Below are 15,040 nucleotides of genomic sequence, written 5' to 3' on the forward strand. Positions count from 1 at the left end.
GTTTTACTTCCAATAAGCACACTACATTCATATATTTGTGACCTTTTGTGTGAAAGTTTCCTGGTATCAGTTTTAAAATAAAGTTCAAATGTCTTTACTGACCAAACTTTCAGCGTTAGGTTCAATATTATTGCTGTTTTTGTAATTATTCAAAAGAGTTGTTTCATAATGAAATTATCTGATTTTTTTCCATTATGCAATACAGAAAATATCCTTTGTGCTTTAGTGACATCTTTTCAGACCAACAGTAGAAGTGTGATGTTCAGGAGCTACAGCTATGATTTGCATGTTTCTGCACAAGCAGGTGTATGCAAGATTCATGTTATTCAACATGGAAAATAGGAAGCGCAGTCATTACTTGAACATCTGAAGCCCTCTAAACTTCAAAATTACTCTTTTCTAGGAGGATGTTTCTTTGGCTATGTTAGTTAACATCACAATAGATCTCAACTCAAGTAGTAAGCCAATAAATAATGAAGATTTCTTTTACTGAAAAGTGTGAATGAAAGAGAAAGCACACACTACATGTCAGTTAAGAGGAGATTACAGAAAGAAATTTTCAGTTTCTGTGCATTACCACAACTTGATATGTTTGGATTTGTTTGGGAGGGGGAGTGAAAGGTGTTTATGTGAACAGGGACAAGTGCTGGGAGAGTTTTAATTTCAAGTTAGATATGTGAAGATTTTTAAATTCAGCCATTGGGCCAATTGGTCTATGCTACAGATTTTTTTAAAAAATATATATATTTTGTAGTAATGCAGACAGAGCTCTGGAAGGGAGCATTTAGATAAATTGAAATAAATTTTAAAAGGACACCTGGAGAACTATCAGTACAAGTTAGTTGCCCTATGCTTTGGGTTTTTTTTCTGTCTTTAGGGAAAAAACAAGGAAACTGGAGTGCACACATTTTCATTAAAGTGATATTGTATGCAGATCTCTCAGTTCTGAGTTTCACAGGACTGTACCACTTTTCCCCTCAAAGTCCCTTATCCCAGTTGAAGCAGAACATTTCCTATATTTAGTTTGCCATGAGCCCCCCGTTTGAGAGGGTAGCCAAACTGAGTGGCATTGTGATCTGGCATATGGAGTTGCATCGCCACTCAGGTTTGGCCTGGCCATCCCTCTGCCTGTCTATGAAGGGGCAGAAAGGCCAAACCTGAACAGTGCAGTGTCCCTCTTTAGCCATTTGAAATATTAGGAAATATGTTATGATTAAAAATGTGAACACAAAACCCGTCAACCAGCATAACAGTTAAGGGAATATTAGCAATGTTAATACATACAAACTAAGTGTAATGTTGTTAACATTGTTATTTGAACCTTAACTTCCTCTATGGGATGAGTTCCTCAGCTGGACTACATCTTCCATTATACAACACCCACCTCCTTTTCCCTTCTCTTTTTGTGAATCCAGCCCTTTTAAAATGCCTGAAACAAAATATTTTGGGTCAAACTACATGTTTCTTTGACTGAAATAGATTTTAATTGATCTGCCAAAATGTTTCACAATTTTTGGATTTGGACCAAACCAGCCTCCTGCTTTTTTTGGAATTACTAGCAAACTGAAAAATAAGTTATTTACCTAGCTCTAGTACTTATTGACCACTCCGTAACCAAAGGTCTTGGCAGGTACTAGGTCTGCAAATACAGTATCCTCAGAGCTGGAGTTACAGGATACACTATTGGCCCACTCTCTTGCTCTATCCTTCTTTTTCCTGGTATAGAATGCAGAGCAGTGGCCATACAGGCTGCCTCACCTTGTATTTTACTGAAAAATCCTGCTTACTTTTTCTATGCACATAAATATGCAGTAGAGTGCTCAGGAACTGCTGTGCCAATTTTGTAACCCTGTGCTGAATGTCATGTAGCATTTTACTTCATTCACCGCAAACAGGTAACACAAACTGTCTCAAGAGATGATCCATCATTTTCCCTATAGCTCTTTATACTAATTTAGACTCTTAATCATCATTTTTCTTGCTCACAACCTGTTAAAAATTCTGAATAAAGGCCATTAGTAGAAGGATTGTAGCAGTTACCTAAAAAAAGATTTTCATATTTCCAGTAGTTATTGAGAAATAACCATACACTGATTATGCAAATCCCTGACTTGAACTCTGATTGGTTAATTATAGCAGTACAGAGATTCACATACTGTATTACCTGAGAAATAACAGTACAGTCATTGTACAGATCAGGCACCCACAAACAATATGACAGCAGAGAATAGCATATATGAGGAAAGCAATTCCAAAGAATTTTGTCATTTCAATTGATTTAGGCAATTCCATTTAATAATATAACAATTTGCATTCTCCAGTCAAATACCTAGTCAATATGAAGTCTATCCAGAGATGTAGATCATTATATAATGATTCCTAGCATGAGAAATAATTGTTGATGTTAAAAAGGAACATCATTTTTAAAAAGTCTGACCTCTTGCCTAATCAGGATGCTATTCAAAGTCTTGGGTTAGGATTTTTTATTTAAATAACGAATGACCAAATAGCTGCAGCCTAGTTGTTAAAGATGCTTTGAATATGATTTAATTAAAACGGATTTTGTTAATTATAAGTTGCTAAAGGAAACTAATTTTTTTAAAATAAACAAATAGGTTACTTCAGCAATCTGAGCCATTTTAATTATACAATTGTTTTTGGCAAAAGATAGGAGGACTAATTTGCCAGTGTTGCGCTATGTATTGAAGTGGCAGAAAGTTAAGTAGTCATCAAGCTAATGGAAGTTTTTAAACTACATGATAAACAGTATGTTAAATCAAAGTTGTACGCAATCTAGCTGACACACTGAACATTTTTGCCAACAAAGCAAAAATACTTTAATCCCCACATTCACTCTTTACAAGCAACATAATTTTCCCATCTGTCAATGATAAAAAATATTTTTTTTAAAAAAAGTACTCTCAGAGATCTTTGTAAACAAATGGCTATAAGGAATTTCAATGGCCACTCCTCATTTTTTAGTGTAAATTAGGGATCAAATTGGGGCATATACAGGGATACCCATTTCCCCCAGTCACCCCCCAGCCACCAATTTGTGCTCCAGAATCTAAGCTTTTCTATTTAAAGTTGCTCCCTCAATAAATTTTGAGAGAGAAGGGTCCCTGAAGAGGAGGCAGGGTAGAAGCTTGGCAGTGACCATAATTGAATGGAATAATCTCTGGTGACTATAAGACCCACTAGTTCAAAACAATGCCAGTGAATGCTTGGAAGGAGGATGGACAGACAGACAGTTGCTAAAGATGGGTGAGAAGGGTAGTAACCTAGGATCAAGATCAGTATGGGCTTTTAAGATGACCACCTCACTTGCTGCTTATTGGTGGACATAGAAGGTATTTGAACAGGAGAAGGATGAGCCCCATCGTGTGAGAAGGGTTTATTCACCTTGTGCAGTAACTGTGGTTCTTTGAGATGTGTCCCCCTATGGGTGCTCCACTGTAGATGTATCCGCATCCTTGCGCCTCAGATTGGAGATTTCAGCTAGCAGTGTCCATTCGGCCTGCACATGTGCTCTCCCTGTCTCATGCCTTGCCTCAAGGCTATCCAGTGCTGCACAAGTTAACCACCCTAAGTGTCTTCTCTATTGCACAGCCTCTTATTAAGAGCTCACAAACAGAAGGGAAGGCTGTGAAGCACCCATAGGGGCACAGATCTCAAAGAACCACAGCAACTGTGTAAGATGAGTAACCGCTTCTTCTTTGAGTAGTGTCCCTATGGGTGTTCCACTGTAGGTGACTGTACAGCAGGACCCCGATGGAGCTTTGGAGTCAAGTCTAATATTGATGCCAATATAGTGTAGCCAAACATGGCATCTGATGCTGAGTCATGAGTGACTGCACAATGTTCTGCAAAAGTTGCTGCTCTGCATATATTTTTGATGGGAACGTTTTTGACATAAGTGGATACAGATCTCGTAGAATGAATATGAACTCCAGATGGAGGTTGAAGATTGTGAGTACAATAGCAATAGTAATGAAGTTTGATATCCCTCTAGAAAGTCTTTGTTTCAAAACTGAGGATACTTTAGACCTCTCTGCAATGGAAAAGAATAGTTTAGGAGAATTTCTGAAAATTTTTGTTATATCCAAATAGAATGCCAATGCTCTCCTGATGTCAAGTATATGCAGTATTGCTTCTGTCTTGTCATGGTGTGGCTTTGGGAAGAAGGTTGGGAGGTAAATAAGTTGGTTTATGTAGAAAGCAGAGGATATTTTCATGAGGAACTTGGAGTGTGGTCTCAGTGCAACCTGATCTCTTAAAACACCACCACCACCACGGCTGGTTGTGCCATGAGAGTGCCTATTTCCCCAATTCTTGAAGCCAAGGTGATGGCTACTAGGAATGCTGTTTTCATAGATAGCTGTGTAAGTGAGAATATGGCCAGGGGTTCAAAAGGAGACTTTGTAAGACAGTTAAGGTCCAGGTTAAAAATTTCATGTTGGTGTCAGGCATCTGACTTGTGGAAAGAGGTTACTCAGACCCTTAAGGAAGCTTTCTGTTGTAGGATGAATGATTACAGAGTAGCTGTCTATCTTACGAGGAAAGGCGGTTATGGCTGCAAGATATACCTTTACTGAGTTTTGAGATAATCCTCACCTTTTTAGATCTAGGATGTCGTCTAGTACCAGTGGGAGGGAAAGGACGTTGGCATAAAATGTTTTGAGTCACACCAGATTTGGAATCTTTTCCTCTTCTGGATTATACTTGTGACAAATTGATGTTTTTCTGCTATGTAATAGCACCTCTTTAACATCCTATGAACAGGACATCTCTATGCTTTCGAACCATCAAGAAGCCATGCCTTGAGTCGGAAAACTTGCAAGTTGGGGTGGTGGATCTGTCTGGCATTCTGGAAGTGGAGGTGGGGAAGGAGCTGGAGTTTGACTGGAAGGTGTATCGTTAATTGAGGAACCATGCCGATCTTGGCCACATGTGGACTATAAGAATAACCTTTGCTCTTTCTTTTCTTATCTTGGGCAGGATTTTCAATTAGAGGAATTGGAGAGAAGGCGTAAAGGAGACCCATATTCCAGTGAAAGAGGAAGGTGTCTCCGAGCAAATGATGCCACAGTCCAGCTCTGAAGCAGTACTGGAAACATTTATTGGTTTTGGCGGTCGCAAATGTGTCTATTTTTGGGACTCCTCAATGCAGAAATATGTTCTGGAGAACAATGAAGTCCATTTCCCATATGTGTTCCTGAAAAAATGTCCTGCTGAGGACGTCCGCTGTGGTATTTTGTATACCCAGAAGTTAGGCAGATGATATGTTGATGCTGTGCTGAATGCACCAATTCCATTGCTTCATTGCCTCTGCACAAAATCACTCTGGCAATTTATGTAGAACATACATGCTATGTTGTCTGTCATAACCTTTATGTTTGCCTTTGATCAATGATAGGAAATGTGAACAGGTGATAATGACCACTCTGAGCTCCAACAGATTGACATGCAGTGTTGATTCCAAGAGGGACCATTTGCTTGAACCTTGTGGTCGTCTAGATGAGGTCCCTGGCCCAGTAAAGATGCGTCTGTTATCAGTACCAATGTTGGAGGTGGCTGAGTGAAGGGGACCCCGCACAGACATGCTGTGGATCTTTCCACCATTTGAGAGAGTCTTTGATTATCAAGGATATTAACAGTGGTTTGTTCAGTCTGTCTGTCTGGTGCGTATATCATTTTGAGCCATGCCTGAAGGCAACTCAGGTGAAGCCTTGTATGAGTTATTACAAGGTACCTACTGCCATGTGCCCCAGTAGTTGAAGGCAATTCCTGGCCAAGGTCTGGGGGCTGATTTGGATGGTGTGGATTAAGACTGTTACAGTGTTGAACCTTTGACAGGTTTCAGAGTAGCACCCGTGTTAGTCTGTATCCGCAAAAAGAACAGGAGTACTTGTGGCACCTTATAGACTAACAAATTTATTTGAGCATAAGCTTTCGTGGGCTACAGCCCACTTCATCGGATGCATAGAATGGAACATATAGTAAGATATATATATATACACATACATACAGATAAGTTGGAAGTTACCATACAAACTGTGAGAGGCTAATTAGTTAAGATGCGCTATTATCAGCAGGAGAAAAAAACTTTTCTAGTGATGATCAAGATGGCCCATTTAGACAGTTGACAAGAAGGTGTGAGGATACTTAACATGGGGAAACAGATTCAATATGTGTAATCACCCAGCCACTTCCAGTCTCTATTCAAGCCCAAGTTAATGGTATCTAGTTTGCATATTAATTCAAGCTCAACAGTTTCTCATTGGAGTCTGTTTCTGAAGCTTTTCTGTTGCAAAATTGCCACCCTTAAATCTTTTACTGAGTGGCCAGAGGGGTTGAAGTGTTCTCCTACCGGTTTTTGAATGTTATGATTCCTGATGTCAGATTTGTGTCCATTTATTCTTTTGCGTAGAGACTGTCCAGTTTGGCCAATGTACATGGCAGAGGGGCACTGCTGGCACATGATGGCATCTATCACATTGGTAGATGTGCAGGTGAACTAGCCCCTGATGGCGTGGCTAATGTGATTAGGTCCTATGATGGTGTCACTTGAATAAATATGTGGACAGAGTTGGCATCGGGCTTTGTTGCAAGGATAGGTTCCTGGGTTAGTGTTTTTGTTATGTGGTGTGTGGTTGCTGGAGACTATTTGCTTCAGGTTGGGGGGCTGTCTGTAAGCGAGGACTGGTCTGTCTCCCAAGATCTGTGAGAGTGAGGGATCATTTTTCAGGACAGGTTGTAGATCTTTGATGATGTGCTGGAGAGGTTTTAGTTGGGGGCTGAAGGTGACAGCTAGTGGCGTTCTGTTATTTTCTTTGTTGGGCCTGCCCTGTAGACCAGACAGTCTCTACGCAAAAGAATAAATGGACACAAATCTGATATCAGGAATCATAACATTCAAAAAATCGGTAGGAGAACACTTCAACCTCTCTGGCCACTCAGTAAAAAGATTTAAGGGTGGCAATTTTGCAACAGAAAAGCTTCAAAAACAGACTCCAACGAGAAGCTGCTGAGCTTGAATTAATATGCAAACTAGATACTATTAACTTGGGTTTGAATAGAGACTGGGAGTGGCTGGGTCATTACACATATTGAATCTATTTCCTTAAGTTAAGTATCCTCACACCTTCTTGTCAACTGTCTAAATGGGCCATCTTGATTATCACTACAAAAGTTTTTTTCTCCTGCTGATAATAGCGCATCTTAACTAATTAGTTTCTCACAGTTTGTATGGTAACTTCCAACTTCTCTGTATATATCTATATTTATATATCTTCTTACTGTATGTTCCATTCTATGCATCCGATGAAGTGGGCTGTAGCCCACGAAAGCTTATGCTCTAATAAATTTGTTAGTCTCTAAGGTGCCACAAGTACTCCTGTTCTTTTTAGTGTTGAGCCTGTGTAGTGGGAGGAAGGCTTTGGCCTTTACTGCATCTAGATATGCTCCTATGAATTCTAGATGTTGCACTGGAGTTAGAGTCAATTTTTGAGTGTTCAGTTGTAGTCCCAAGTCCATAAATAATCTACAGCAGTGTTTCTCAACCTGTGGCCCAAACAGCACACAGCTCTGGCCCATGTGACATCCTCAGGGCCAAAGTGAGGAGGTTTGAGCTCAAATCTAACCACCTAACCTTGTTAAAAAAAAAACCAACACAACTAATTGGTTATAGAAAATGGAGCCAAGCTACCATTCTGGTAAATATGGTTGCTCAGTAGAGAATACTGCCATCCCCTCATGCTACATGAAGATTCCAGGGAAAAGCCAGTCTCTGGAAGACACGGCCCCCAAAATGATGCTGACAGCAAGAAAACACTTCAAAGCTCTCACAGATCATGAGGGAGATGAACAGCTACGAAATTGAAATCTTGAGCATCAGTCAGAGCAGACTGACAGGTGTGGATAAGAAGCACTCCAAGCAAGAGAAGAAACATCTCATCTATGCAGGTCTTAGTGACAATGCATGCTTTGCAGGAGTAGCACTCAATATAGCAGATTCTATAGTAAAATCGCTTTTCAACTGGGAACGTATCAACCAACACATCATATGTGCAAGGCTCCAAATCAGATTCCTAAACATGTCAATAATATGATGCTATGCTCTGACACAGGAACATAGTGATGAGGATAAAGATAAGTACTATAATTGACTCCAAATGTGATTGACAGAATACCAAAACATGATCTACTCATTCTGATGGCTAAAGTACGATGTGATAACCAAGGAATGGAAAGATCAGTGGGGAAGTGTGTGTTGGGAATCATTAAACCCAAATGGTGAGAGATTAATTTAATTGTGCATGGTGTCCAACCCAGTTCTTGTAAGCACTGTTCCCTCATAACAATATACATAGAGAAACACAGAATTCACCAGTTGGCAAAACAAAAAACCAAAATAAAAAAAACAAATCAATCACATCTGCTTTAGCTCAAGATACAGGTCATCTATCCAAAGTCCAAGGGCATATCAAGCAGCAGATGCCAACAGCTTTGCCAAACTGAATTTAAATCTGAGAAAGCTCAACTTTAAACAGAAAGCAGCAAAGAAAATCCGCAGTACAGAACTGAAAAAAACAAAAAAAGTACTGTGAAAAACTCCAACTTCAACTAAGTAACAGATTTGAAGCACTGCCAGAGGCAGAGGAAGACAAGGCAACAACTGGACCTAAAGAAAGTGGGCAGTGCTCAGTGACAATGTGATTCAACCAACAGCAGTTGTAGTTGGATAACAACATAAACAAAGCAAGAATTAGATAAGCCAAGAGATACAGCATCTTATTGATCAAAGTAAAGCACTGAAAGGAAAACTCCTGAATGCTAAGATCAATGAAATATTGGAAAAAGCAAAAAAAGGAGTACAAGAAAACAGACAAAGCAGTGAAAAACAATGCAAGAAAAAAGAAACAGCATTATGTTTAAGACTTAGCACCTGAAGCTGCTGTTATGATAGGAAACCTCAGAGTCGTTTAACTCGTAACTACAACCCTGTGTGGAAACTTCAAAACCGGAAATGGAACAATAAAAAATAAAGAAGGAAAATGCTTACAACTGAGGTAGAACAGAACAACAGATGGGCACAGCATTTTAAATAAATCCTCAACAGACCAAGCCATACCTCAGCACCAGAATTCAATGAAACATTCAAACCTGACCAACTTGATATCAACATCGGTCCCACAGAGATGTCAGAAGTACAGGCTACAGTCAAGAAGCTCAAAAACAACAGAGCAGAGGGAGATGATCAAATCACAGCAGAAATGCACTTTACACTACAACCCTAACCAAACTGGCAGAGCTGTTTAATGAGATCTGGGGAAAGAGAGACCACTCCTAACCAGCGGAAACATGGAATAATTCTCAGAATACTCAAAAATGGTGATTTTACTAACGACTGGATAGGAGTCAATACTCTCTGTAGCAGGAAAAGTCTTCTATAGTGTGATACTATACAGGATGAAAGAGGCAGTGGATGCAAAGCTTAGTGAAGAAGCATCTGGATTCAAGCCGAAGAGATCCTGTGTAGATCAAATATTCACACTAAGGACTATCAGAAAAATGCATACAATGGCAGGCTCCCCTTATTATCAATTTAGTCTAATTTCAAAAGGCATTTAACAGACTGAATAGGCATACATTGTGGAATATTCTTCAGTTTTATGAAATTCCAGATAAAGTTGTCATCATCAAGACTAAATATATTGATGCAAACAACGCTGTAAGGGTAAACAACCAGACAACACAACGGTTCAACTAGCATTATTGTTTGGGATTGCCATAGATTGGATAATTAAGAAGCACATTAGCAACACAAACACTGACATAGTATGGGTAGATGCTTACAAGGCCGAGATTTTGCTGATAATATCACTCTGTTGAGTGACACCTCCAAAATGCTACAAAGAAAGAAAGACACGTTGGCAAAAATATCAGGCCAAGCAGGACTCACAAACAAATGTCCTTGAAACCCTAGCGTCAAGCAACAGCAACATATCAGAAGGCAAAAACAAAGACAGTTGAACAGTTCATTTACCTGAGCAGCACCATATTAGCTAACAGAGATTTTGTGAAATAAGTGATATCAAGAATAGGAAACGCATCCACAGCATTCACTAAAAACTCAACAACCTATGGAAATCAAAGATACATAGTACCAAAACAAAACTGAATTTTCAACTAAAATGTAATCTCAGTGCTAACATACAGCTGAAAGAGCTGGAGATCTTAAAATGTTAGATAGAAAACTAGATGCTTATGAAAATAAATGCCTACGAAAGATTCTGGGCACTGGATAGTGAGACTTTATCAACAACGAAGAGATTTGAGAAATTATCAACCAGCAGCTTATCTCCACTAGAATTAGAAGGAAATGTTGGACATATAGGGGGCATGCCAACATACAGACTCCCAAGTAAAGCTCTCAGGTGGAAACCAACTGGTGCGAGGAAACAAGGGCACCCCAGAGAAGAACCACCACCCTTAGCAGAGAGGACAGAACAGTCAATCTCAACACCCTAGAGCAGATGGAAGCAGCAGATAATGACAGAGATGGATGGAAGAGACTAGTTTCTGCCCTGTGTGCCAACATCAGCAAAAGTAGGATGTAGTAAAAAATCATCATCACTACCACCACCACTACTTACTTAGGATCTCAAAACAGTATATTTTATAATACACTGAAGTTAATTAAAAATAAAGTATCTTGTGGAAGAACTCTCATGTCCTTTTAAAAAAAGAAACTGCACTAGCAGTTGTCTAATTACAAATAATGTTATTTTTCCAATTTACATGTTCAATTTATATTAAGCAGCAACTGAATCTAATATAGTCTATTAATAGAAAAGTTATCAGAATATCTCATGAGCAATAATATTTTTGTTTGTGATTTATTAGTAAGATTCTGAATACAAGCCTCCTATCTAAACTAAATATAAAAGTACAGAATCATAGAATATCAGGGTTGGAAGGGACCTCAGGAGGTCATCTAGTCCAACCCGCTGCTGAAAGCAGGACCAATCCCCAATTTCTGCCCCAGATCCCTAAATGGCCCCCTCAAGGACTGAACTCACAACCCTGGGTTTAGCAGACCAATGCTCAAACCACTGAGCTATCCCTCCCCTACCTTTAGATTCCATAATTACTTGTTTTACCAAAAAAAGTGATAGTAAATATAACAACATATTTATATAAGAAAAATGTAAATTTAGTACAGTACCTTAATATGTTTTACACCACAGCTGACTAGTTTGTTTGGTTGGTACAAATCCCAAGAAATATCAAATATCTGCAAATAAATCAGAATGCTAGTAAAGATGGCATTTTTAATACATGTATAATTTTAGATATAAATGAAAATAACACAAATTCACATCAAGATGACAAACAGCACAAAATCTACTGACCTACAGACAGCAGAAAGCTATTTCAGAGCTTTTCAAAGAAGTTTATTGGGACTATTTTTTATGCCTCCCCTCAAAAGTTAAATTGCATTGTACATTATATAAATATCTTTCATTATCTGTATTTGTCTGGCATACCCAAAGTAACATACTGTACAGTTACAGAAGATGCTGTGTGTATATTTATAAGTTGTAGAAAAAAATCCTATCTTGCATTTGAGAAATAATATGTGATTATGTAAAAAGGGGCACACAGAAGTCTAATGCTGTTATTTTCTGATGTTTGAGGACTGTGAAGTTGTGGAGGTTAATGTTCTTTTTTGCCTTTTCTCATTTTTATGTATTATCTTTAGATTTATATGTCTAAACTAGAAGCTTGATAAGGAGATAAAGTTCAATATCTATTTGCCAGAATACTCTGAAGGAGTTATTGGTGATATTCTCAAAGGCCTGGAAGATTTTAAATGCCAGCAAGATAATATAAATGAAAATAGTCACCAAATGTATATTATTGTTAAATGGAGTTGGTTTAAGTTCTTGTAACATGTCTTAACAGTGTTCTTTTTGAGTGTTCTTTCATTTGTATAAAAGCTATGAATAAGCCTGCTTCAAAATGGTCTTCAAAATACTGTGTGTATTTCCCAACTACTAAGCCACATACACCTAATGAATTCCAGAGTTAAAAAGATTTGGCACACTTTGGTTTTCCCATACCAGAAGTAGGGTCTAGAGTTGCCTCAAATATGACACCTTCAATATATGATTCTAGGTCTCCACAGAGTATGCATAAATATGTGGTGAACTACATATCACATAAAGCATAGATATTTATGACGCATATATTTTCCCTCAAATAAAGTTAACACGATCAACTTCTATAATCTAAAACAGCTGTTATTCAGAAAACAAAAATTCCCAATATGTACACACAAAGGTTTCAACGTACCAAAATTCCACCAATACTCTTATTAAGTAGTTATGCTTACCCTGTCTGTATGACCAGGAGCCATAGATAACATTTTTCCTTTTCTCCAGTCCCACACGCATATTGTATTTTTTGAATCCAGACCCACTGAGACCAAACGCTGATAATTTCCAAGAAGTTTAAAAAAAGAAAAAAGGAAAATATCAATATTTGAATCACGTTCCCATTTAATTTTGAGAGACTTCTTACCATAACTGGATTTTTAAAAGAAATCTAATTGTATATATATTTCAGAGGAAAAAATAGAGCAACAGGGCCCAGTGCTAGTCTTCACGTAAGCAAAAAACTTCCATGGAGGTTGTGTCAGTAGAAGAACAATACACTTTTATAAACCTGAGGTTAACTAGTACCTTAACAAATATTAATAGATATTTCCAAATTAATATTTTGAATATTGTTCTTGAAATGTCCTCAATATACAAATGTGAATAAAACATAAAACATTACTCTGTACCTAAGACTCAATTCTGTAAAAATGCAGGTGCTAAACATTAAGTATGTGAGCAGTCCCACAGAAGTTAGTTTAAATTTAAAGTACATACACCCTGATCCTGTAAACACTTACGTAAGTATTAATATTAAAATTTCAAGGAAGTGTAAAGAATAAACACTTCATCTTTATCTTTACATCTTCAAAACCTGTTAAACACAATATTTCTTTAAAAATAATGAAGTTAAAGCTGAGAGTGTTTTTAAAATTCAGTTCAGCCAATACCCAAAAATATTTTTAATATTCTATACCTATTAAACTTTATTTAATTTTCTGAAATTCTTAAGAGATCAAGAGAGAAGACATTTCAGGAGTAAGGAGGCTGCATGAAAGAAACAGAGAGAAAAGTGGACTGTATGCATTTGCACATTCAGCTTCCCAGATGATGCTTAACAAAAGATGCAATTCAATTCTGCACTTTCAACCTTCACTGACATCCATAGCTATGCAAGAATGGTGGTTAATTTATATTTTGAAGGCTAATCTATATCATTCTCCTTAAGCTATGTTATGAAATAATTTGTGCTGCCTCCTTCTGCCTCCAAAGCAGCAACTGATTTTGTCTTGCACGATTGCTTTAGCATCAGGGCCTAAAACCAGCACTGAGGCAATTCAGTAAGCATATCCAAGGAGTCCCCAGACAAAAGATGAACTGCAAATCTGGAAGTGCCAAAAAGTTATTCCTGAGATGAAAAAATAAAGTAAATAAATAAATAAAAATCTTTCTGTGCTCCTAGCCCTCTCTTAGCCTAGTATGTGGACATATACAGCATGTTTCTGGGCTTAACTCACTTCATTTTAGCTTTGCAGTTCAACTTTATTATTTATTTCTTAAACATTGAGAGCACAGTTGTTACTGTGTAAGATCTGACCACAATCATCTTACACAATCTTAAAGACAGACTAAGATCAGACAAATACAAAGTGGGTGGTAGGGTGTTTTGGGTTTGTTTGTTTGTACATTTGGACGGTGATGGCTTAATTTTGACAGAGGAAGGACCTGTGAGCCTTATGGACAAAGATTTTTCCTCCCTTTAACTGATAATGCTTACACTCATAGTACCAAGTTGAGGCAAATTTAGTTTCCATTTTCTGACACACGTAGATAATAGTCAATTAAAAAGTCTGCCTATCAGGGAAATCTACCTACAATACCACCAACACCAAACTGGCTGCAAGGTGCACAGCCCACAGCAAAGAAACTACACCTCTACCCCGCTATAATGCTGTCCTCGGGAGCCAAAAAATCTTACCGCGTTATAGGTGAAACCGTGTTATATCGAACGTGTTTTGATCCACCGGAGCGCACAGCCCTCTCCCCCCCCCCCCCCCCCCGCTTTACCGCGTTATATCCGAATTCGTGTTATATCGGGTCGCGTTATATCGGGGCAGAGGTGTACATGGAAGTGATCTCTCTGGTCTCTATTTCCAAAACTCCATAAATTCCCAGTTTTCAGATCTTTCAAAATCCACTCTTTCTACTGAAAATGTTCCAAGCAGGAATTAATCCAGCTCCAGCATTAACAATCCTGCTCAGCAATGAATAGAGTAAAGATATACTGCATCTATTACCATTATAATAATTTTTAAAGCACCCATCACCATGAGGTCTGGGTGTTACACAAAAAACTTAAGTAGAGATTCAAATCTCAAAAAGAGACCAAATTTCATGCTTCCCATCTGCCTGCAGATTTACCAGAGAGCTAGAAAAGCAGGATTTAATTAGTATGGAACACCTGAACAAAGAGGTAGGTTTTGAAGTTCTTTCTAAAAGTGGTTAGGTTCATGCTTAACTGTATTTCCATAGACAAAATATTTTAGAGGTGCAACTCTCCTATCAAGAAGCCTCTACCATAAACTTTACCATTGGAGCCAGAAAGTTGTAATATACTGGATGAACACGGGCATAGACAACTGGGGACTAAGGAAGCTATAGCCCTCCTCCCCTTTCCCCCAAAAAAGTAGAAACTGCATTAATAAGGAAACAATGAATTGGGAACTGGAGTTCATTTATCTCATTTTAATAAAAGTGAAGAAATTTAGTTACGGTGCAAAACCACTAATGGAAATGATATTCAAAAGCTATTTTTTTTTTAATTCTAGTCCCCCCCAAATACAAAAAGCTTATTTATGTCCTGATGAGTGTAGATA

At 38.1% G+C, this 15,040-nt stretch overlaps 1 protein-coding gene across 4 annotated transcripts in view; it reads right to left on the reverse strand.

Annotated features, from left to right (window-relative positions):
* Positions 1–15,040, reverse strand: part of EML5 (EMAP like 5) — a 299,416-nt gene that overhangs the window by 219,301 nt on the left and 65,075 nt on the right. For all 4 annotated transcript variants that reach the window (XM_043547824.1, XM_007055929.4, XM_043547826.1 and 1 more), the window contains exons 3-4: positions 12,401–12,499; positions 11,231–11,299 (exon numbers count right to left, since the gene is read on the reverse strand). In XM_043547824.1, the coding sequence (XP_043403759.1) occupies positions 11,231–11,299; positions 12,401–12,499 (168 nt within the window). The remainder of the gene's footprint in view (positions 1–11,230; positions 11,300–12,400; positions 12,500–15,040) is intronic.

This window comes from Chelonia mydas, chromosome 6 (genome assembly GCF_015237465.2).
Source record: "Chelonia mydas isolate rCheMyd1 chromosome 6, rCheMyd1.pri.v2, whole genome shotgun sequence".
In the NCBI taxonomy this organism is placed as follows: domain Eukaryota; kingdom Metazoa; phylum Chordata; order Testudines; family Cheloniidae; genus Chelonia; species Chelonia mydas.